Source organism: Anabrus simplex, chromosome 5 (genome assembly GCF_040414725.1).
Source record: "Anabrus simplex isolate iqAnaSimp1 chromosome 5, ASM4041472v1, whole genome shotgun sequence".
Classification (NCBI taxonomy): Eukaryota; Metazoa; Arthropoda; class Insecta; order Orthoptera; family Tettigoniidae; genus Anabrus; species Anabrus simplex.
This window is the reverse complement of record NC_090269.1, coordinates 254841402-254867184: the sequence shown is the minus strand read 5'-3', so window position 1 is coordinate 254867184 and position 25783 is coordinate 254841402. Positions and strand designations below refer to the sequence as shown.

General features: G+C 37.9%; 1 protein-coding gene across 1 annotated transcript in view; it reads right to left on the bottom strand.

Moving 5' to 3' along the window:
• Positions 1-25783, bottom strand: part of Dhc16F (Dynein heavy chain at 16F) — a 1052459-nt gene that overhangs the window by 623334 nt on the left and 403342 nt on the right. Inside the window, exon 28 of the mRNA XM_068227815.1 lies at positions 13838-14050. Within this exon, the coding sequence (XP_068083916.1) occupies positions 13838-14050 (213 nt within the window). The remainder of the gene's footprint in view (positions 1-13837; positions 14051-25783) is intronic.

Here is a 25783-nt window from a genome sequence, read left to right as displayed (position 1 = left end):
AGGTCACTGAACTACGGAGCGAACAGAAAACGCTATCACAGCAGGTAAGAGAAAGAGAGGAAGAATTGAAGGAAGACGTGAGAATAGAGGAAGAGAAGGATGAGAGAGGAGCGGAAGAAGAAATTTTGAGTTGCCAGGGAGTGGTACGGCAGAAAGGTAGAGGTAAGTCGGCGGGTGAGGTGATAGTAGTGAGTGGTTTGTTCAGTAGGGATCGTGATTTAACCAAGTTTTCTGGAGAACAGTTCAGTTCTGTAGAATTTGTAAAAGTAGTTGAGAAAAGATTTGCAAGTAAGTTGAGGAATAATATTATTGAATGGGAATATGTGTTGGAGATTTTGTCTAATGTTTTTGTCGGTGAAAGTAGAATATGGTTTCGAGTATGCTGGAATAATATGTCTAATTTAGGAGAATTTAAAGTGTTCATTGATAGGCTTTGGAAAGAATGTGTGCAAGGGCGCGCGCGAGAGAGAGAGCGCATGATGTCTGGGGAAAGTGGTATTGTAGAGAGAAGAGGTAAAATGCTAGCCGTGTATCAGAGGAGAGGGGGTAATCATGATGAGCAGAGGATTAAGAGTTATGTTGATGGTGATAGTGGTCAGAGGAGTAACGAGAGAGAATCGGAAGATGGGAGGCGTATGGATTTGAGTTGTGAGAGAGAAGATCAGGAGAGTAATCAGAGAAAATCGGAAGATGGGAGGCGTATGTATTTGAGTTATGAGAGAGAAGATCAGAAGAGTAATCTGAGAGAATCGGAAGATGGGAGGCGTATGTATCTGAGTTATGAGAGAGAAGGTCAGGGGAGTAATCAGAGAGAATCGGAAGATGGGAGGCGTACGGGTTTGAGTTATCAGAGAGACTATGATAGTCTCAATATGAATGTTATCAAGGTGTCGTTATCAAGCCAGAGTATTTCAGATTCACAGGGAATCGGGTAAGTTAAGTGGACAGGCTGAAGGTAGAAGTTGAACAGGGATGTAGTATAAGTAGTTGTCTAGTGAAAGTAGATTTAAGAGTACAGTGTGATTGTGACCTAAGTAATGTTAAGTGAAATATTTAAGTAGTGCCGTAGTCGTAGATAATGAAGTAATTAATAGTAGCAGTAAGTTAGACGTAAGACGTGATCTGTTAAAGTGATGTAAGTACTTGTTATACCGAGAATATGATGTAAGTAGTGAGGTAGTAACTCCGATGATGGAAATTGTGATATGAAGAAGGTAAGTGAAGGTACTATCTGATCTTATAACAGCCGTTGGGTGAGTCAAAGTGAGTAAATAAAATGATAGCGGTACCAATCATAATTGAAGATAATTGTAAGTTTCAGCCACGCCTTGTTGTACCAGATCTTGTGTATCCAGTGATTTTAGGAGCTGACGTGGTTGCAAATCATGGAAGTAGAGTAGACTTTAATTGAGGTAGTGTGTGTTTGTTCTATGAGGAAACTGGCAAAGAAGTACGTGTTAATTATGATGGTCTGAGGCAAGTGTGTTGGTAACGTGTGTTCTTTGAAATAGGTGAGAGGTAAGTGAAGTTGTTCCTAGTGAGAGGAAATGTTTTGTTGGGTGTGTTACGTGCCTATACGACCAGGATCTGAGGGATCGTCGGTATGAGGCAGTGACGTGAGGTAATTTGAGTGAATTACAGGAGGAGTAATTGTGGTCGATGTTAGGTAAGCATCGAGATGTATTTAGTGGTAAGTGAGGAAGAACACGTATATGAACATAAATTTGTAGTACATGACCATTCATCGTTTGTGGGAGGTAAGTACCCTATTCAACTTAATTATGCTAGTGACGTCTAAGAACAGATAAACATTATGCTGGATTACGGAATAATTGAACCATCTTGTAGCCATAGTATTGATTCCTTTAATTATTGTTGCCAAGTAGGATGTGATCTATTGAGATATGTAAGTTAATAAGTGATTTGTTTGAGTGACAGAGTGCTACTCAGAGTTCCATTTCATCATCTGCAGAGGCGGGAAATATGTTGTAGTTGTTCTTTTGTATCAGGGGTATTTCACTATTGTGAACCGTATCGGGGACTGTGCATATTCTTATAAAGATCAGGAAGGGGATATTGTCGGTATTTGTAGTATTATATATGTAAAGAAGTATTTCACGTGAGATTTGTTGAAATAAGAGTAAGATGATTAAATTTTGTGAGAAACTGGCAAAATAAAACTAACATCTGCGATATGCGTGTGAACCAAGTGTCGTATTGGTGTATTGGAAGAATAAGTGCTACATTGTCATGTACTGTGTGACAAACAAAAAAACGGAGAACAGGACATTGGACAGTTATCTGCGATAACAATATGCGAGAACAGTTCTCATATAAGTGATATTTCACAAAAAAGTTTTGATATGTTAAACAAAAAGAAGAATGTAGTGTAATCATTTAAAATTATTTGTGTGTGTTAAATTAAGGGCTATGCTCTTGTGAATTGTATGAGAATAGGACACTGGACAGTTATCTACGATGGCAATGTGCGAGAAGAATTCTCATATATGTGATGTATTATAAAATGTATGGATGCTGAAAAAGAAAATTATTGTTGTATACTCATTTAAAGTGTTTATCTGTGTCAGTGTTATATATATAATTTTGTTCATAAATCAATCGATTCTTTGTTCTTCGATTTATTTATGAGGGAGGCGAATTGTAATGGTTCAAATCCCGTTACAAGATGATATCTGTATTTTTATTATTGTATGATTTTATCTGTATATTATTATTATTATTATTATTATTATTATTATTATTATTATTATTATTATTATTATCATTATTATTATTATTATTATTATTATGTCAGTATTCTTATTATGTTATCTGTGATATTGTACTATTATTGTAATTATCCGTTTTATTCAATTTTGCAATTGCCTGTTGCTTGCAAGATTGCACTTAGATGTATGCATATATACGTATGTGTAGTATAACACTCAATACCTGTACAGTGAGAATTGTTGTATATATCAGAGATCGGATGTGACGTTGGTGCATTGTGCAATATTGTTGGCGATTCTGCCAAGTCATCGCCACTCCTTGGCTATGTCATCGTATTTATTTGAATATGCGCGCACGGTGTCATCGCCGCGGGGCTATTTCACCACTGTATGTAATATTTGTCGCGTAGGTGGGAGTACGTCATTGTTATTTCTGGAGATTACGTAGCTGTGTCAACCAACGTATATATAAGGTGGGTGCACATTGTAGCGTCAGTCATTACTTATACGGATGCAGTACAGTGAAGTAGTCTACTAGATCAAGAGGCCTTAAGTGGTCAGCCAACCAGTGTGAACGAGAGATGGTGAAGACTCAGTGAGCCATTATTGGTCATTGAGAGAGTGAGACCAAATGGTTGGTCCGTCACTTAGTGGAAGACGCGGACGCAAGGCTTACCAAGGAGTCAGAGAGGGCAACCCTGGACCTACCAAGAGGTCATACCATATTGACTTACAAAGAAGTCAGATGATATGGAGAAGAAGCAGTTGCAAGGATGTATCACCACGTTAGGCGTGACACATCTACAGTAAACACCAGAGCAATGGATTACGTCGTAATTACACTCAAAGTGTTAAAGGTACAGTCAAGTGAATCAGTGAGGGAAATATTTCGTATAAATTGTTAAATGTCCGGTCAAGAAGAATTCAAATTCATGCCTAGTTTCTGTCAGTTGCAATGTCATAATTTCATATTCTCATCTGTTTTATCGCAACAAGACTCACTATTTTTTGATATATTATTTAAAGAATATATATTGTTCTATCAAACGAATTCAGAGTTTCATTTCATTGACAGTAAAATATCTTAACCTCAAAATTAATGGGGAAAACGAACGCCAATCTCCTTTTCCCAGAACTTATATGGTATGTTGTCAAAAGTAAGCTTATTACCCCACACCCTGTTAGTTTTTAGTAATAAATAGTTCTCAATGTGTCGACGCAATGTGGGACTCGAATAAATTCAGAATTTGTTCTGAATGACAGCATATCATAGGTTCATTTTGGGAGGAGTGTGCGCATTTAAGCCAACGGAAATTATTACCGGTAAATGTCAGGAGTGTAATTTTGTGATATATATTTGTATTTTGGGGATATGTCAAGGGATTTGAAGAGGGAAATTAATTTGAGATCGCGTACTATCACTAGTGAACCAAAGATGGACAAGAAAGACAATAACAAGTCATGTGACGACGAGGTCATTGCTTCGGCGGACATCCAAGGTGAAATTCAGAGTAGGGAGCAGGTGAATACGATGGAAGGTTCTGGGATAATTCAGGAAAGTGCAGAAATTGAGAAGCATACTGAAACCCAAAAAGAAATCGTGGGGGGAATGAACCAAGATTTTCTTAATTTGTTCATGGCCGAAATGACCGGGCTCAAGAAACATATGGAACGAATGGAGGAAAAGATTGATAGTAGTAACGAAAATAGTAAGAAAGAGATAAGTAAAAAAGAGATGAAAGAATTAATTAGTTGTAATGAAAATGTTAATAAACATATTAACTCTGTGAGTAGCAAAATGGATCAATTAATTAGCAGCAATAACCAAAATTGTAATGTGATCATTAGTAAAATAGATTCTAAGATATTAGAGATAAATAATCAAACATCTAAGTTAGAAAGTAAGTCAAATGAAAAGTGTGTTGACCTTAGGGAAGAAATGGAGTCGAGTCGGAGCGAGCTTCATACTCAAATTGAGCATGTCAAAGGAACATGTACAAACAAGATCGTACTGTTAAGTAATAAAATTTCGAGTAATCGGGAAGAAATTCATGACGTAGTCGAGAAAAGATTGGACAAGAGTTACAATGCAGTTGGGGAAAATACGGGGCAACAGGTTAGTAGAATCGAGCAGATTGAAAGCAAACTTGTGGAGGTCACTGAACTACGGAGCGAACAGAAAACGCTATCACAGCAGGTAAGAGAAAGAGAGGAAGAATTGAAGGAAGACGTGAGAATAGAGGAAGAGAAGGATGAGAGAGGAGCGGAAGAAGAAATTTTGAGTTGCCAGGGAGTGGTACGGCAGAAAGGTAGAGGTAAGTCGGCGGGTGAGGTGATAGTAGTGAGTGGTTTGTTCAGTAGGGATCGTGATTTAACCAAGTTTTCTGGAGAACAGTTCAGTTCTGTAGAATTTGTAAAAGTAGTTGAGAAAAGATTTGCAAGTAAGTTGAGGAATAATATTATTGAATGGGAATATGTGTTGGAGATTTTGTCTAATGTTTTTGTCGGTGAAAGTAGAATATGGTTTCGAGTATGCTGGAATAATATGTCTAATTTAGGAGAATTTAAAGTGTTCATTGATAGGCTTTGGAAAGAATGTGTGCAAGGGCGCGCGCGAGAGAGAGAGCGCATGATGTCTGGGGAAAGTGGTATTGTAGAGAGAAGAGGTAAAATGCTAGCCGTGTATCAGAGGAGAGGGGGTAATCATGATGAGCAGAGGATTAAGAGTTATGTTGATGGTGATAGTGGTCAGAGGAGTAACGAGAGAGAATCGGAAGATGGGAGGCGTATGGATTTGAGTTGTGAGAGAGAAGATCAGGAGAGTAATCAGAGAAAATCGGAAGATGGGAGGCGTATGTATTTGAGTTATGAGAGAGAAGATCAGAAGAGTAATCTGAGAGAATCGGAAGATGGGAGGCGTATGTATCTGAGTTATGAGAGAGAAGGTCAGGGGAGTAATCAGAGAGAATCGGAAGATGGGAGGCGTACGGGTTTGAGTTATCAGAGAGACTATGATAGTCTCAATATGAATGTTATCAAGGTGTCGTTATCAAGCCAGAGTATTTCAGATTCACAGGGAATCGGGTAAGTTAAGTGGACAGGCTGAAGGTAGAAGTTGAACAGGGATGTAGTATAAGTAGTTGTCTAGTGAAAGTAGATTTAAGAGTACAGTGTGATTGTGACCTAAGTAATGTTAAGTGAAATATTTAAGTAGTGCCGTAGTCGTAGATAATGAAGTAATTAATAGTAGCAGTAAGTTAGACGTAAGACGTGATCTGTTAAAGTGATGTAAGTACTTGTTATACCGAGAATATGATGTAAGTAGTGAGGTAGTAACTCCGATGATGGAAATTGTGATATGAAGAAGGTAAGTGAAGGTACTATCAGATCTTATAACAGCCGTTGGGTGAGTCAAAGTGAGTAAATAAAATGATAGCGGTACCAATCATAATTGAAGATAATTGTAAGTTTCAGCCACGCCTTGTTGTACCAGATCTTGTGTATCCAGTGATTTTAGGAGCTGACGTGGTTGCAAATCATGGAAGTAGAGTAGACTTTAATTGAGGTAGTGTGTGTTTGTTCTATGAGGAAACTGGCAAAGAAGTACGTGTTAATTATGATGGTCTGAGGCAAGTGTGTTGGTAACGTGTGTTCTTTGAAATAGGTGAGAGGTAAGTGAAGTTGTTCCTAGTGAGAGGAAATGTTTTGTTGGGTGTGTTACGTGCCTATACGACCAGGATCTGAGGGATCGTCGGTATGAGGCAGTGACGTGAGGTAATTTGAGTGAATTACAGGAGGAGTAATTGTGGTCGATGTTAGGTAAGCATCGAGATGTATTTAGTGGTAAGTGAGGAAGAACACGTATATGAACATAAATTTGTAGTACATGACCATTCATCGTTTGTGGGAGGTAAATACCCTATTCAACTTAATTATGCTAGTGACGTCTAAGAACAGATAAACATTATGCTGGATTACGGAATAATTGAACCATCTTGTAGCCATAGTATTGATTCCTTTAATTATTGTTGCCAAGTAGGATGTGATCTATTGAGATATGTAAGTTAATAAGTGATTTGTTTGAGTGACAGAGTGCTACTCAGAGTTCCATTTCATCATCTGCAGAGGCGGGAAATATGTTGTAGTTGTTCTTTTGTATCAGGGGTATTTCACTATTGTGAACCGTATCGGGGACTGTGCATATTCTTATAAAGATCAGGAAGGGGATATTGTCGGTATTTGTAGTATTATATATGTAAAGAAGTATTTCACGTGAGATTTGTTGAAATAAGAGTAAGATGATTAAATTTTGTGAGAAACTGGCAAAATAAAACTAACATCTGCGATATGCGTGTGAACCAAGTGTCGTATTGGTGTATTGGAAGAATAAGTGCTACATTGTCATGTACTGTGTGACAAACAAAAAAACGGAGAACAGGACATTGGACAGTTATCTGCGATAACAATATGCGAGAACAGTTCTCATATAAGTGATATTTCACAAAAAAGTTTTGATATGTTAAACAAAAAGAAGAATGTAGTGTAATCATTTAAAATTATTTGTGTGTGTTAAATTAAGGGCTATGCTCTTGTGAATTGTATGAGAATAGGACACTGGACAGTTATCTACGATGGCAATGTGCGAGAAGAATTCTCATATATGTGATGTATTATAAAATGTATGGATGCTGAAAAAGAAAATTATTGTTGTATACTCATTTAAAGTGTTTATCTGTGTCAGTGTTATATATATCATTTTGTTCATAAATCAATCGATTCTTTGTTCTTCGATTTATTTATGAGGGAGGCGAATTGTAACGGTTCAAATCCCGTTACAAGATGATATCTGTATTTTTATTATTGTATGATTTTATCTGTATATTATTATTATTATTATTATTATTATTATTATTATTATTATTATTATTATTATTATTATTATTATTATTATTATTATTATTATTATTATTATGTCAGTATTCTTATTATGTTATCTGTGATATTGTACTATTATTGTAATTATCCGTTTTATTCAATTTTGCAATTGCCTGTTGCTTGCAAGATTGCACTTAGATGTATGCATATATACGTATGTGTAGTATAACACTCAATACCTGTACAGTGAGAATTGTTGTATATATCAGAGATCGGATGTGACGTTGGTGCATTGTGCAATATTGTTGGCGATTCTGCCAAGTCATCGCCACTCCTTGGCTATGTCATCGTATTTATTTGAATATGCGCGCACGGTGTCATCGCCGCGGGGCTATTTCACCACTGTATGTAATATTTGTCGCGTAGGTGGGAGTACGTCATTGTTATTTCTGGAGATTACGTAGCTGTGTCAACCAACGTATATATAAGGTGGGTGCACATTGTAGCGTCAGTCATTACTTATACGGATGCAGTACAGTGAAGTAGTCTACTAGATCAAGAGGCCTTAAGTGGTCAGCCAACCAGTGTGAACGAGAGATGGTGAAGACTCAGTGAGCCATTATTGGTCATTGAGAGAGTGAGACCAAATGGTTGGTCCGTCACTTAGTGGAAGACGCGGACGCAAGGCTTACCAAGGAGTCAGAGAGGGCAACCCTGGACCTACCAAGAGGTCATACCATATTGACTTACAAAGAAGTCAGATGATATGGAGAAGAAGCAGTTGCAAGGATGTATCACCACGTTAGGCGTGACACATCTACAGTAAACACCAGAGCAATGGATTACGTCGTAATTACACTCAAAGTGTTAAAGGTACAGTCAAGTGAATCAGTGAGGGAAATATTTCGTATAAATTGTTAAATGTCCGGTCAAGAAGAATTCAAATTCATGCCTAGTTTCTGTCAGTTGCAATGTCATAATTTCATATTCTCATCTGTTTTATCGCAACAAGACTCACTATTTTTTGATATATTATTTAAAGAATATATATTGTTCTATCAAACGAATTCAGAGTTTCATTTCATTGACAGTAAAATATCTTAACCTCAAAATTAATGGGGAAAACGAACGCCAATCTCCTTTTCCCAGAACTTATATGGTATGTTGTCAAAAGTAAGCTTATTACCCCACACCCTGTTAGTTTTTAGTAATAAATAGTTCTCAATGTGTCGACGCAACGTGGGACTCGAATAAATTCAGAATTTGTTCTGAATGACAGCATATCATAGGTTCATTTTGGGAGGAGTGTGCGCATTTAAGCCAACGGAAATTATTACCGGTAAATGTCAGGAGTGTAATTTTGTGATATATATTTGTATTTTGGGGATATGTCAAGGGATTTGAAGAGGGAAATTAATTTGAGATCGCGTACTATCACTAGTGAACCAAAGATGGACAAGAAAGACAATAACAAGTCATGTGACGACGAGGTCATTGCTTCGGCGGACATCCAAGGTGAAATTCAGAGTAGGGAGCAGGTGAATACGATGGAAGGTTCTGGGATAATTCAGGAAAGTGCAGAAATTGAGAAGCATACTGAAACCCAAAAAGAAATCGTGGGGGGAATGAACCAAGATTTTCTTAATTTGTTCATGGCCGAAATGACCGGGCTCAAGAAACATATGGAACGAATGGAGGAAAAGATTGATAGTAGTAACGAAAATAGTAAGAAAGAGATAAGTAAAAAAGAGATGAAAGAATTAATTAGTTGTAATGAAAATGTTAATAAACATATTAACTCTGTGAGTAGCAAAATGGATCAATTAATTAGCAGCAATAACCAAAATTGTAATGTGATCATTAGTAAAATAGATTCTAAGATATTAGAGATAAATAATCAAACATCTAAGTTAGAAAGTAAGTCAAATGAAAAGTGTGTTGACCTTAGGGAAGAAATGGAGTCGAGTCGGAGCGAGCTTCATACTCAAATTGAGCATGTCAAAGGAACATGTACAAACAAGATCGTACTGTTAAGTAATAAAATTTCGAGTAATCGGGAAGAAATTCATGACGTAGTCGAGAAAAGATTGGACAAGAGTTACAATGCAGTTGGGGAAAATACGGGGCAACAGGTTAGTAGAATCGAGCAGATTGAAAGCAAACTTGTGGAGGTCACTGAACTACGGAGCGAACAGAAAACGCTATCACAGCAGGTAAGAGAAAGAGAGGAAGAATTGAAGGAAGACGTGAGAATAGAGGAAGAGAAGGATGAGAGAGGAGCGGAAGAAGAAATTTTGAGTTGCCAGGGAGTGGTACGGCAGAAAGGTAGAGGTAAGTCGGCGGGTGAGGTGATAGTAGTGAGTGGTTTGTTCAGTAGGGATCGTGATTTAACCAAGTTTTCTGGAGAACAGTTCAGTTCTGTAGAATTTGTAAAAGTAGTTGAGAAAAGATTTGCAAGTAAGTTGAGGAATAATATTATTGAATGGGAATATGTGTTGGAGATTTTGTCTAATGTTTTTGTCGGTGAAAGTAGAATATGGTTTCGAGTATGCTGGAATAATATGTCTAATTTAGGAGAATTTAAAGTGTTCATTGATAGGCTTTGGAAAGAATGTGTGCAAGGGCGCGCGCGAGAGAGAGAGCGCATGATGTCTGGGGAAAGTGGTATTGTAGAGAGAAGAGGTAAAATGCTAGCCGTGTATCAGAGGAGAGGGGGTAATCATGATGAGCAGAGGATTAAGAGTTATGTTGATGGTGATAGTGGTCAGAGGAGTAACGAGAGAGAATCGGAAGATGGGAGGCGTATGGATTTGAGTTGTGAGAGAGAAGATCAGGAGAGTAATCAGAGAAAATCGGAAGATGGGAGGCGTATGTATTTGAGTTATGAGAGAGAAGATCAGAAGAGTAATCTGAGAGAATCGGAAGATGGGAGGCGTATGTATCTGAGTTATGAGAGAGGTCAGGGGAGTAATCAGAGAGAATCGGAAGATGGGAGGCGTACGGGTTTGAGTTATCAGAGAGACTATGATAGTCTCAATATGAATGTTATCAAGGTGTCGTTATCAAGCCAGAGTATTTCAGATTCACAGGGAATCGGGTAAGTTAAGTGGACAGGCTGAAGGTAGAAGTTGAACAGGGATGTAGTATAAGTAGTTGTCTAGTGAAAGTAGATTTAAGAGTACAGTGTGATTGTGACCTAAGTAATGTTAAGTGAAATATTTAAGTAGTGCCGTAGTCGTAGATAATGAAGTAATTAATAGTAGCAGTAAGTTAGACGTAAGACGTGATCTGTTAAAGTGATGTAAGTACTTGTTATACCGAGAATATGATGTAAGTAGTGAGGTAGTAACTCCGATGATGGAAATTGTGATATGAAGAAGGTAAGTGAAGGTACTATCAGATCTTATAACAGCCGTTGGGTGAGTCAAAGTGAGTAAATAAAATGATAGCGGTACCAATCATAATTGAAGATAATTGTAAGTTTCAGCCACGCCTTGTTGTACCAGATCTTGTGTATCCAGTGATTTTAGGAGCTGACGTGGTTGCAAATCATGGAAGTAGAGTAGACTTTAATTGAGGTAGTGTGTGTTTGTTCTATGAGGAAACTGGCAAAGAAGTACGTGTTAATTATGATGGTCTGAGGCAAGTGTGTTGGTAACGTGTGTTCTTTGAAATAGGTGAGAGGTAAGTGAAGTTGTTCCTAGTGAGAGGAAATGTTTTGTTGGGTGTGTTACGTGCCTATACGACCAGGATCTGAGGGATCGTCGGTATGAGGCAGTGACGTGAGGTAATTTGAGTGAATTACAGGAGGAGTAATTGTGGTCGATGTTAGGTAAGCATCGAGATGTATTTAGTGGTAAGTGAGGAAGAACACGTATATGAACATAAATTTGTAGTACATGACCATTCATCGTTTGTGGGAGGTAAATACCCTATTCAACTTAATTATGCTAGTGACGTCTAAGAACAGATAAACATTATGCTGGATTACGGAATAATTGAACCATCTTGTAGCCATAGTATTGATTCCTTTAATTATTGTTGCCAAGTAGGATGTGATCTATTGAGATATGTAAGTTAATAAGTGATTTGTTTGAGTGACAGAGTGCTACTCAGAGTTCCATTTCATCATCTGCAGAGGCGGGAAATATGTTGTAGTTGTTCTCTTGTATCAGGGGTATTTCACTATTGTGAACCGTATCGGGGACTGTGCATATTCTTATAAAGATCAGGAAGGGGATATTGTCGGTATTTGTAGTATTATATATGTAAAGAAGTATTTCACGTGAGATTTGTTGAAATAAGAGTAAGATGATTAAATTTTGTGAGAAACTGGCAAAATAAAACTAACATCTGCGATATGCGTGTGAACCAAGTGTCGTATTGGTGTATTGGAAGAATAAGTGCTACATTGTCATGTACTGTGTGACAAACAAAAAAACGGAGAACAGGACATTGGACAGTTATCTGCGATAACAATATGCGAGAACAGTTCTCATATAAGTGATATTTCACAAAAAAGTTTTGATATGTTAAACAAAAAGAAGAATGTAGTGTAATCATTTAAAATTATTTGTGTGTGTTAAATTAAGGGCTATGCTCTTGTGAATTGTATGAGAATAGGACACTGGACAGTTATCTACGATGGCAATGTGCGAGAAGAATTCTCATATATGTGATGTATTATAAAATGTATGGATGCTGAAAAAGAAAATTATTGTTGTATACTCATTTAAAGTGTTTATCTGTGTCAGTGTTATATATATAATTTTGTTCATAAATCAATCGATTCTTTGTTCTTCGATTTATTTATGAGGGAGGCGAATTGTAACGGTTCAAATCCCGTTACAAGATGATATCTGTATTTTTATTATTGTATGATTTTATCTGTATATTATTATTATTATTATTATTATTATTATTATTATTATTATTATTATTATTATTATTATTATTATTATTATTATTATTATGTCAGTATTCTTATTATGTTATCTGTGATATTGTACTATTATTGTAATTATCCGTTTTATTCAATTTTGCAATTGCCTGTTGCTTGCAAGATTGCACTTAGATGTATGCATATATACGTATGTGTAGTATAACACTCAATACCTGTACAGTGAGAATTGTTGTATATATCAGAGATCGGATGTGACGTTGGTGCATTGTGCAATATTGTTGGCGATTCTGCCAAGTCATCGCCACTCCTTGGCTATGTCATCGTATTTATTTGAATATGCGCGCACGGTGTCATCGCCGCGGGGCTATTTCACCACTGTATGTAATATTTGTCGCGTAGGTGGGAGTACGTCATTGTTATTTCTGGAGATTACGTAGCTGTGTCAACCAACGTATATATAAGGTGGGTGCACATTGTAGCGTCAGTCATTACTTATACGGATGCAGTACAGTGAAGTAGTCTACTAGATCAAGAGGCCTTAAGTGGTCAGCCAACCAGTGTGAACGAGAGATGGTGAAGACTCAGTGAGCCATTATTGGTCATTGAGAGAGTGAGACCAAATGGTTGGTCCGTCACTTAGTGGAAGACGCGGACGCAAGGCTTACCAAGGAGTCAGAGAGGGCAACCCTGGACCTACCAAGAGGTCATACCATATTGACTTACAAAGAAGTCAGATGATATGGAGAAGAAGCAGTTGCAAGGATGTATCACCACGTTAGGCGTGACGCATCTACAGTAAACACCAGAGCAATGGATTACGTCGTAATTACACTCAAAGTGTTAAAGGTACAGTCAAGTGAATCAGTGAGGGAAATATTTCGTATAAATTGTTAAATGTCCGGTCAAGAAGAATTCAAATTCATGCCTAGTTTCTGTCAGTTGCAATGTCATAATTTCATATTCTCATCTGTTTTATCGCAACAAGACTCACTATTTTTTGATATATTATTTAAAGAATATATATTGTTCTATCAAACGAATTCAGAGTTTCATTTCATTGACAGTAAAATATCTTAACCTCAAAATTAATGGGGAAACCGAACGCCAATCTCCTTTTCCCAGAACTTATATGGTATGTTGTCAAAAGTAAGCTTATTACCCCACACCCTGTTAGTTTTTAGTAATAAATAGTTCTCAAGGAGTAAATATATTAACATAGACCAAAACTTAAGAAACACTCATATAACAACCACAAAATTACACCTTTGACTACAATAAATTATATTTCCTGTGCTCATGTCACCATAGGCAAATCAACTGATTTTCTTACCTGTATCACAGTAGATTTCCCTCCTCCCGTTGGACCTACTAACATAACTCCATGACGTACAATCATAGTTTCATGGTACTGAATGACTTTCAATATCATGCATGGTTCTGGCTGTAAGTTATCCTCTGTCATAACAAATTCAATAGCTTTTTGCAGTTCTCCATAATCCTGCTCAGGAATTACAATCCCAGGGAACAAATCATTCAAAATACCCTGCAAAAATGTATTTAAAAAAGTTCATTATATTACAGAATATATTATTTTGTAAAAAGAGAGAAAATTTTTTCTTCTGTATGAACCTCACAGATTTAAATACAGAACTAGAGAGAAGATATAAGAAAACAAGCAATTACTGCTGTCCAAGTCAGTTGATGACACTCAAACAGATAATGTACAAAGTCTTGGCTCTAATAGAATTAAAATATTACCTTTATAGCACAACACACTATTATGCCCATGTTTTCTCCTGTCACTTTCTCAATCACCACTGATATGCATTTAGGGTTGTTGGCTAAGTGGCAGATTCCCTACCATTATTTTGCCCATCTTACTTTAGATTACTTCAAAGAAGTTGGAAATTATGTAATCGAACAACACCATTGGTAAAGTATTCCAATCCATAATTCCTCTTCCTATAAATAAATATTTGCCACAATTTCTCTTGAATTCCAGCTTTTAACTTAATATTGTGATCTTTCCTACATTTAAATCTCCATTCAAGCTTATTCACCTACTAATGTCATTGTGCGCTATCTCTCTATGGACAGCTCGGAACATACTGCTTAAATGACCAGCTTGTCTCCTTATTCCCAAGCCTTCTTAGCCTGAAGTTTGCAAAAATTTTGTAACACTACTCTTTTGTTGCAAATCACTCAAAACAGACGTGCTGCTTTTCTACCCTAATTGGGACCTTTCTAGTGACTTACACACTCCCTCTTTTCCATCTTTCCTTACTTTTGCAGACATTTCCGCTTTTTAACAGTTGCCTATTCTCAGATTCCACATACTCCTATTCTGCCAGTCTTCTTTGGATAGACCTCTACTTCCATGGCTTTAGCTATTGTTCCCCTCCAGGTTGCCCTTGGCCTCTCTTGGCATCCTCTACCGGGAGGAGACAAACTGAGCATACACTGTGACCATTGCTGTTCCTCCAGTCAATCGAACATCAATCCAATCTGTAACTTGTTCTTCGGCATCCACCTCTATTCCTACATATTAATTCCTCAGCCAATTCAAGTGGATATCTCTCAGCACAGAATAGGGTGACATGGAGAGCTGCATCAAACAAGTCTATGGACTGATGACTCAAACAACAACAACAACAACATCTCTCATGCTCCACCCTAAACACATACAGTTCCATAGACCATATCATTTACATGTAAGTAAATAAACATTCAAGAAAAGGAAAGTAAAACAGAGGTCTCAGAGGCCTCTTCATAGTACGAGCATAACGTCTTCTATCCATAGTGCTCAAGGGTTAAAAGAAACTTAGCCAAAATTCGGGAATAGAGAGTGCGACACCCTCTTGCGATTCCTATCAATTTGAATTTGAGGTGACTATGTTTTTGTAACTGTTTTCTGTCTGTAGCTTTTGCAACTTAAAGTTTCTCCATCTAGTCACCTCAGTAGTATAGACTTACCCTCTGTAACTTCGGGCCTAAAGCCCAAATAGTGTTTTAATCTTTAATTGCAAATTTCAAGGAGTGCAAGTGTCCGCCTCCATCTCATTTTGATTTTTGGGCCAGTAACTTTAGCCTGTAGTTTTTCCACAAACGCCCAGTAGAATGGGTATTCAATACCCCTGTATCATTTCTTTTGTGTAAATAGGCAGACTGTTGATACGGTCTTGTTAAATGTCAGTTGTGCCCAGAGAGGCCTGGAAAGTGTAAATTTTATTGAGCAAAAACGCTCTGATTATAAATGTAAAAGTTGAAGGTTGCTTTGAGAAGGCTGTAAGGGTATAAGGTTTGGAGCGCAGTCTCCTAGATAAGTTTATAGAGCATAGATGCTCTTTCTATTCATGTAGATATAATAATGTGAATATTGAATGGTGCCTTTTGGAAGGCAGTAATGTTGTGGTTTCCTAGATAATTTTGTGGAGCAAAAGGTGCTCTTGGAAGATTGTACATTGTGAATACTCTGTAAATGAAATTGGGAGATCTGTCTCCTTGACTACTGAGTGGATGGAGCAATAGTGCTCAAGTAACATTTGTAAAATTGGGAGCGATAAGCTCAGATTGTTAATTGGCAATTGTTGTTGATTTTTCTGATTTTGTACCTAAGCTAAATGAGGTAGTTCTGTACCTGAAATCTTGTTCTGTCACTGAGCGACTTGTTTTGTTAAAATTAAGCGTCTGGAAAAAAACAGCAGAATAAGATATATAGCTCTGAATTTAAAGTTTTAAATTCATTTTCTGATTGCCTCATGTAGACCCCTTCATGCCCGCACCTTCCTTCACCTCTGTCCACCACGGTATCCCCATAACAATAATAACAATTCTAGCTCGGTACTTGCATTATTTACCCATGGGTGAGAGAATATTGTTTTCAAGTTATATCAGTTTATCACACTTGCGTCAAAGGAAATGACATGGGACTTGTTGATCGAAAATTTTTAATTATGATGATGTGTAAGATATTGCTTTTAGACCAATGAAGAAAAGAAATTTTGAACTTTAATGAATAATATGAGAGAGAGAGAGAGAGAGAGAGAGAGAGAGAGAGAGAGAGTGTGTGTGTGTGTGTGTACAAAATTGTCATTATTAATATGTGAAAGTTTTGTTGTAACTGGTATTTGGAAGCTTTAAAATGTTACTTGTGAAACAGACTGTACCTACATGTGCCCTGTTGTTTGATGATGAAATTAGTGTGTCGTAATAGAAAGATCTCAAACATTAGCTGCGGAAATTAGGTGAATCTTTATTAGTAGGAATAAAGTGGATTTTAATTGGTGAATGTGAATGTCAGGAGAAAATTTCATTGCCTGATTGGCTATCTGCGGGTTTCTCCATTTCCGACCTCTCGCTCCTCCGTGGGAGCGAAGCTCTCTGCCATGTCTTTTGCTACTGACCAGCGTCGAGGGCGGATATGCTTTAGCCGTCCATCCCGTCATGGGATACCTACCTCGGAGTAAGAATTATTCTTTGTGTTTTGATCTTTAACTTATTTTAAAGTAACTGTTCCATAGTAATGTACGCCAGAGTTTACCGTTGATATCCACATTCACAATTTAATCTTCGATATGACTTAGCTTTTCAGCTAAGTAGTAACATTTTGTATTTCTTTTGTATTCTTTTGTTTAAGAAAATTGTAACTTGTAATTTAATTCACTGGGATTGCATCCCATAGATCCATGTCCCTCGACTTAAGCGAATGAACCCTATGCTCCATACCAGAAGTGTTTTTAGTATGGGAGCAAGTTAATTACGCCTCTGAGTTGAGTTTTTATTATTTATTTCTCTCGTCTTAGTTGGGTAATGTAGTACGCTAATCTGAAAGCGCCATTAACTTTCATCTTACTATTGTATTTCACCTTGTGCTTTCTAAAATTCCCTTTTTGTTAATGTCTAATTGCAAATGGTATGTAGCATATTTTATTTACAAGCGCAGCCTGCTTTTATTTTCATTTTGAACTTGTCTTGTTTGTCTGGTACGTAGATTTTGCTTTGTATCTTTATCTTCCTTTGTTAGTTATTAAATTACAGTGGAACCTTGGATTGTGAGCATAATTCGTTCTGGCAACATGCTTGTAATCCAAAGCGCTCGTATATAAAAGAAAGTTTTCCCATAAGAAACAATTGAAATGCGGATGATTCGTTCACAGCAAAAAAAATAGTTATTCGCATACCATTTCTAAAACAAAATGTAACGTAAAACAAATTAAAGTGCACCTTACCTTACCATTGAATCATTGTTGGTGTGAGGGAGACGAGAGATGACATGAGAAAAGTCACTGTGTAGCACGAATTTCATGACGGAAATCACTGCTATCTGTTGGCTCACTGGAATTGTTTTCTTTTCGTGCAGCTTTAACAAGGAACCTGTCCAATGGCAATGCCTCTTTTTGAGGATTTCAAGAAAATGTGACATTGCATTATCATTGAACTGATTCATCGCTCGCACTGCTACAGCCTTATATGGGTGGTGTTTCTCTACAAAATTTTGCACGGTTTCCCACATTTTTCACTTCTACTGAATCTCAGTTGAAATTAGAGATTCCATTGACTTTTCCTCCACCTCTTCCCCGGACGAGATCTCCTCCATAACATCCTCCTGTTGTTCGCGATGCAGGTCCATCAGTTTGTTGGTGGTCAGTTCCTGGGTATGTTCTTCCACCAGCTCTTGAATGTCCACGTCATTCACATCCAGCCCTACAGTCTTCCCTAAGCACACAATTTCATCAATAATCGGTGGTTCACTGTCACCAACAATCCCCTCAAAGCCATGTTCAAAAACACAGTCAGGCCACAGCTTTCCCTGAGTAGAAGTGGAGTTCTCTTGGTGACTCCATATCCGGCATTATCAATGACCTTCAGGCAGTCCACAATGGGGAAATGATTTCTCCCAAACTCATGGAGGGTAAGGTTTATTCCTTCAGTCACTTCTAAGTATCGCTGAAATAGTGCTTTGGTGTATAACTTCTTGAAGTTCGAAATTACTTGCTGATCCATAGGCTGGAGTAGTGCTGGGAGGAAAGAACTTATCCTTAAAAAACTTGAATTCCTCCAGTAAGTTGTCCTCAAGGCCTCAAAGCCTGGAGGATGAGCAGGAGCATTGTCCATAACCAGCAAGACTTTGAGCGGCAGATTATTTTCTGAAAGGTATTTCTTCACTACAGGACCAAAGACCACATTCATCCATTCAACAAAGGCACAGGGGTGGGGAAAACGTAGGCACACGTGTTGCTCGTATTGCAGAACCTCACTCGCTTATCAAGTTACAATTTATTTAAAATGTTTGCTCGTCTTGCAAAACACTCGTAGACCAAGTTACTTGCATGCCGAGGTTTCACTGTATAAGTTTGAGGGTGATTATCTCGTACCTCTTCTTGTCCACAACGGATATGTTCCTATCAGCCTTGTAGGGTTTCCACGCTGTTTCGCACATCCTTTCGTAGCTGTCACGTTGGTCTACCTGTTATTATGTTTTAAGCCGCCATGAGTATATGTTTACATTTCACATAATTTTTCAGTTTCATTATTATCATGTGTTCATTATGTTGTGTAACCTGTAGTGAGGTTACATTTTCCTTCCCCCATTTCTAGAGGGGAGTGTGTGTGTGTGTGTGTGTGTGTGTGTGCGTGCGTGCATGCGTGCGTGTGTGTGTGTGTGTGTGTGTGTGTGTGTGTGTGTGTGTGTGACATGATTCCTTATACAACACTTCATCCCTTTAGCCCTCTTTATATACACTGTTACATTTTCATTCCCATGATGATTTTACTTGGTCAGATTCAGCTGTCTTTCCCCACCTGTCTTTCATTTTTCTTGCCACTAATTTTCTTTCTTATAGAAATCTCCCCTCTTCTTTTATATGCCCTTATTTTCTCTTGAAATGTTAATTTCATCCAACTATCCTATGAGAAAATCAGAGAAGAGCTGATTGTTGGATTCTACGATGACAAGAAGCTTTGGTAGATTTGATGTGCCAGCACGGTGACAGTACTTATTTTTTTGCTATTTGCTTTACGTCGCACCGACACAGATAGGTCTTATGGCGACGATGGGATAGGAAAGGGCTAGGAGTGGGAAGGAAGCGGCCGTGGCCTTAATTAAGGTACAGCCCCAGCATTTGCCTGGTGTGAAAATGGGAAACCACGGAAAACCATTTTCAGGGCTGCCGACAGTGGGGTTCGAACCTACTATCTCCCGAATACTGGATACTGGCCGCACTTAAGCAACTGAGCTATCGAGCTCGGTGGTGAGAGTACTTGTGGTTCTGCAATTGGTCTCTTAATCCTTTTATGAACCCATAATTGGCACCCTTATGCACACAGAAGAGAAATGAGGAGTTATGGAAAACCATAAAAGTGTTGCAAAAATCAAAATTGATTAATTTTTTTGTAGGAATGAATGTACGTGCCAAGCTGAAGAAGGTGGTAAACAGTGAAAGTGCCTAAGATTATCAAATTAGTTGTTACAGGTGTCACAAGGAAGCGCTGCTGTTGCATGCACCGTATATGTGCCCAATGTTTTAAAGTAAAGAACCATGAATGTGCCACCACCATTAGAGCTGGCCGCTGTGTTGTCTTTAGCTATAAAGAGATTTCTTCTTACAAAGACAGTTAGTTTGTTTAGACCAGGTGTAAACGAGTAATACATACAATATACTCTATTAAATGCAATGTGATAATGAAAGTGAGTGTTCATAATATTTTGTGTTTTCTAATGTTCAGGCATGATCCATATGGTGTTAAACCATGTAAGTGCCCAACTCCACCAGAAATGTTTTTCTTTAATACTGAACAATTTTGCGTTTGGCACTTACATAGTTTTCCATTTGAACTCCTCAATTGTTAATTTTGCTGCTGCTGCTGATGACGACGACAATGATGATGATGATGATGATCTAACTCATAGGTGAGAAAGAAATATATTCTCGAAGTACTACACAATACAAAGTGATACATAGTGATCAACATGCTATTATCCTCAACAGCGAAACAGTAACATTTAAATGCAAAGTATTATCATACTAAATTTTTAGATGAAGTAAAAAGAAAACCACTTAAGTCATATACAGAAAGATAGGCAAGTGATTAGAAACACAGGATAAACACTGTGATAGGTCAGCATCAGAAGAGTGAACAATAGAAAAGGAGACAAAAGCTTTTTTTTTGCTATTGGCTTTACGTTGCACCGATACACATATGTCTTATGGTGATGATGGGACAGGAAAGGGCTAGGACTGAGAAGGAAGTGGCCATGGCCTTAATTAAGGTACAGCCCCAGCATTTGCCTGGTGTGAAAATGGGAAACCACGGAAAACCATCTTCAGGGCTGCCGACAGTGGGGTTTGAACCTACTATCTCCCGAATACTGGATACAGGCCGCACTTAAGCGACTGCAGCTATCAAGCTCAGTGGAGACAAAAACAGACATGAAAACACAAAGGGACAATTTCCTATTCTTCCCTTCTTCCAATAGATATGGATGTGCTCTATCCTCATCAGTCCCAATTCTTCTACATTTATTTCTTCTCAGCACCCAACAAGCTTATTTCTGCTTCCCAGCTACATCAGGAGAGCAGGCTTCAACACTTATTGACAAGCTATCTTGACAGATGTTCACTTTTGATGTAGGGTGTACAGGAAAAGAAGAAAGCAAGATAAACACAGGAAAAGACTACAGACAAAAGATAATATCAATACAAATGGTTAAAGATTAGGAAAAATGTGATCATACTAAGCAGTAATAGCAAAAATTTGTGACGCAGAAAGTGATGTATTTTTTTATTTATTTTTATGAATCGGGACTTCAAATTTACGATGTGCTAAGTGGGAAAACGTGTTAATGAGCAATGCACTAATGAGCTTTCACTATATATAAACATAACATACACGTTATATTGCACATAATACATGGCACTTTACAGATATAATTCGGATAATAAAAAAAGGAGAAGAGAAACCCAATGGGTCAATGTAAATAATGGAAAGGAATAAACAAGTAATAATTCAAGTCATATACATACAAAGATAGGAATACAAAACAGTACAATAATAAGTACCAGTTTTTTATTACTATTTATTTGCTGGGCCCATCAAGGGCCAGCTTGCATTCCTCTATCCAAGTGACGCTGTGTCTTCTTTCAGTCATTCATCTCGGTCTAGTACATTTGTCACTATCTTTTTTTCAGAAAAGATCTCTGTCGAAGGCATCTCCAGGTTTGATTTGTAGCATTTGAAGGTTTTCTTTGGCGTTTCTAAACCAAAGAATCATGGTTTTAAGTTTTGAATATAAAGAAGTGAAAGCCCCTTTTGGTCACCTGTTTCTGTCCATTCATTTGAGGTGACTATGGTGACTATATAATCATGCTCGCCTTTTACAGATGGTGTCTATAATTTTCTCTATTTTGTTATGGATTTCCTTGCTGGATCTCTTTTTGGTGGATGCTATTCTTGTAATTGGATCACATGATTCCTCTTATGTTTCTATGCTCTTTTTTCTCCAGTTCTTCCCCTCTTTGGGGATTTAGGGATAGTTTTGGCTGCATGCATAACTACTGGCTTCAGAACCATTTTATAGTGATATATCTTACATTGTGTTTTGGGAAAGGCATTTTTTGTTGTAGATTGTGGTTTGACAGGCAATTTCAAGTTTGCATATTTGTTCCCCAAGTGCTATCTTGTCCAGCCCAATTTTCATGGTGATGTCATCCAGGTACTTAAATTTTTCTACTCGGCTGATGTCCCCGTATTTTGTCTGGAGTTTTGGTGGTGCGTCTTTGATGTTAGTCATCACTTCCATTTTTACAAATGATATCTGCAGGCCAGTTTGCTTGGCGGTTTCCTTTAACAGTTCGATTTGAACCCTAGCAGTTTTTACGTCATTTGGCAGAATGGCAATTTTATTGGTAAAAGCTAGACAGTCTACCATGATCCCTTGGATTTGGTTCCCATTTCTGAGCAGGCTGTGTTCAGTTACAGGTGGCAAATTTCATCTTAGGTTCTGTATTGACTTGACTATATATAACTGCAATTCTTAAAAATAATTTACTTATTTAGGTCCACCTATTCAATACAATCAGATATGCATACATGTATATAAAATAATGAGAAGGAAAAGTTCAGTTTGACAATAAAAAGATTAAAACATCATGCATTGTTTTGCAGTTTGTTGTGTTCAACATTGGTGATAATTTAACTAGATGATTGACAGTCCAATGTTGAATAGAAAATGATAAAATTTGCCCAGCTGAAGGAGTATTATGTGATGTATGTGGAAGATTATTATATCATTATTATTATTGTTGTCCAACTCGTTGGCTGAATGGTCAGCATTCTGGCCTTCAATTCAGAGGGTCCCGGGTTTGATTCCCGGCCGGGTCGGGGATTTTAACCTTCATTGGTTAATTCCAATGGCCCGGGGTCTGGGTGTTTGTTCTGTCACCAACATCCCTGCAACTCACACACCACACATAACACTATCCTCCACCACAATAACACGCAGTTACCTACACACGGCAGATGCCACCCACCCTCATCGGAGGTTCTGCCTTACAAGGGCTGCACTCGGCTAGAAATAGCCACATGAAATTTTAAAAAAATTATTATTGTACTGTATATATTTCATGTCAGAGCATTATTATACAGCATGAACAGTATAAATATACATAAATACAAAGAAAGTAAAACCTTCTTAAGACATTTCTGCAGGGGACAAGGAAAAATAGTGTGTTAAGTGAGGAAACATATACTGAATTCATGAATAAAATCCATCCAATAGGGATATGAAAACACTAGATACATTTTCTCCAACATGAGGTAATTTTACATTGTGTATCCATGGGTACATTGAAAACTATATGAGAAGTAAGTATTAAAAGGTGTGGAAAAACTCAAGAGAACAAATATGAAAACCTTTTCCACTGGGTCTTATAAAAAAAAACAGTGCACTGAAAGGTGCAAAAAACAACAAAAATGAAAATATTTGCACAAGGCCCATAAAAATATCAAAGCATTATTGCAGAATACAGTCTTTCTAAACCAAATGTTAGGAGAAGCCATTTTTTTTTTTTTTTTTACAATCTGCTTTACTTTGCACCGATGCAGATAGGTCTCACAACGACAATGGGACAAGAAAGGGCTAGGAGTGTGAAGGAAGTGGCCATGGCCTTAATAAAGGTACAGCCCCAGCATTTTCCTGGTGTGAAAATGGGAAAGCATGGAAAACCATCTTCAGGGCTGTTGACAGTGGGATTTGAAGAGAAGCTTTTTATTTTGGACCAGTGGGTTATTAAACATTAAATGCTTTTAGACAATGAAGTGCAGGTTACACTCGACCATATGTGACTGAGACAGAATTACTTTGGCCGCTATTTTGAATCAAACAATACTTCGACCAACTCAAGCGATCGAGTCAAAACTCGAAGGTGAGAGTTTCAAATTCATGGTTCACGCCACCTCTGCGCACTTTAAGATATGGATGCTAGTCCTCTTTCTGACAGATTTTTAATGTTGTCTTCATTAGTAAAGAATTCCATGACTTTTTCTGTTCCCATAACTAGGCTATCACAAGACAAATATGCATCACGCTGGTCAACTTAACACGATTATGTTCTTAATCCAGGTGTAGGCTATCAAACGACAAATATTTGCTACCATTCACTGTACTACTCAACACAAAATACATTTCTAACTTCTGAATTGAATGTGAAATACAAGCACAAATAGGCTCACTGTGTTATTCAGCAATCTCACTGCTCACCAGCAAGCAAAACTGAGAATTCCTGAGGCTAACGGCTAGCACCCTGAAGGTGCAACTTAGCCTGTGAAGTTCAGGAATTAAAGGTCTTTTCCCATTATCATGGAACTGTGGCAATGGCTCTTACCCGAGCTGGAAATCATTCTCATTCTGCAAGGGATGACAAAGAACATTTTCAGGGCTAGGAAAAAATGTGATCGTACTAAGCGGTAATAGCAAAAATTTGTGACGCAGAAAGTGATGTATTTTTTATATAGATTTAATACGCTGATAATCGGGACTTTAAATTTACAATGTGCTAAGTGGGAAAACGTGTTAATGAGGAACGCACTAATGAGCTTTCACTATATATAAACATAACATACACGTTATATTGCACATAATACACAGCACTTTACAGATATAATTTGTGTGGTCACAATGAGTCCATCCAGTATTCAGTGACAGCAATTCCCTCTTTGGTCATTTGAATTAAGTCCTGAAATGTAGGCCTACACTGTACAGGTGCGCAGAGGTGGCGTGAACCATGAATTTGAAACTCTCACCTTCGAGTTTTGACTCGATCACTCGAGTTGGTCGAAGTATTGTTTGATTCAAAATAGCGGCCAAAGTAATTCTGTCTCAGTCACATATGGTCGAGTGTAACCTGCACTTCATTGTCTAAAAGCATTTAATGTTTAATAACCCACTGGTCCAAAATAAAAAGCTTCTCTTCAGTTATACATGTGTAGGGTAGTTTGTTTTTCCTCACAATCACAAACTGTCTGTTTTCCTAAATTCCCCACAATTCTTGAGGTTGTCCCTAGATCTTCCAGAACCACTCCTCAAACAATTAAGTGACCTCCATATAGCCCAGCTGAGCTGATGTCCATGAGGTACCATCCACTCTGAAAGATGTTGTATTCTACATTGCCACAGGTCTCAGTGCCCTGTTGCTGATGATTTGTTTTAAGTGGTAGACATGTTGAGGAAGCTCTTTCTTGATTTTAATCATTTAGGAGGCATAAGAAGTCCAAATAGCGGGTGACTCCTATTTTTCTCCGCCTTTGTCTTCCCATATCTTGCTGCCACTCCCCCCCTCCAAATATCAGGGTGAGCGATCCCTGCCAGACAGTAAAGTTTCTCAATTAGGGCTACTTTCAGGCATCGTGCAACTACTCTGCAGGTTTCATTCAAAGCTACATCCACCCGCTTTATATGAGCCAAACCGAACCACACAGGACTTGCGTATTCTGCCGTAGAGAAACTGAGAGCCAAAGCAGGTGTTCTCAGTACTGCTGGACATGCGCCCCACTTGGTTGAGCGAAGTTCATGAAGGATAATGTTCCGGGCTGAGACCTTTGTTCCAGTATTCGTGCAGTGTGTCCTGTATGTTAGAGCCTGGTCCAGAGTGACTCCAAGGTACTTTGGTAAAAAACAATGTTCCAATCACCTCCCCTCCCACTCCGCAATCAACTGCCTGTTAGCTTCCGAATTACTAAGATGAAATGCACATGCCTGGGTCTTAGCTGGGTTTTGAAC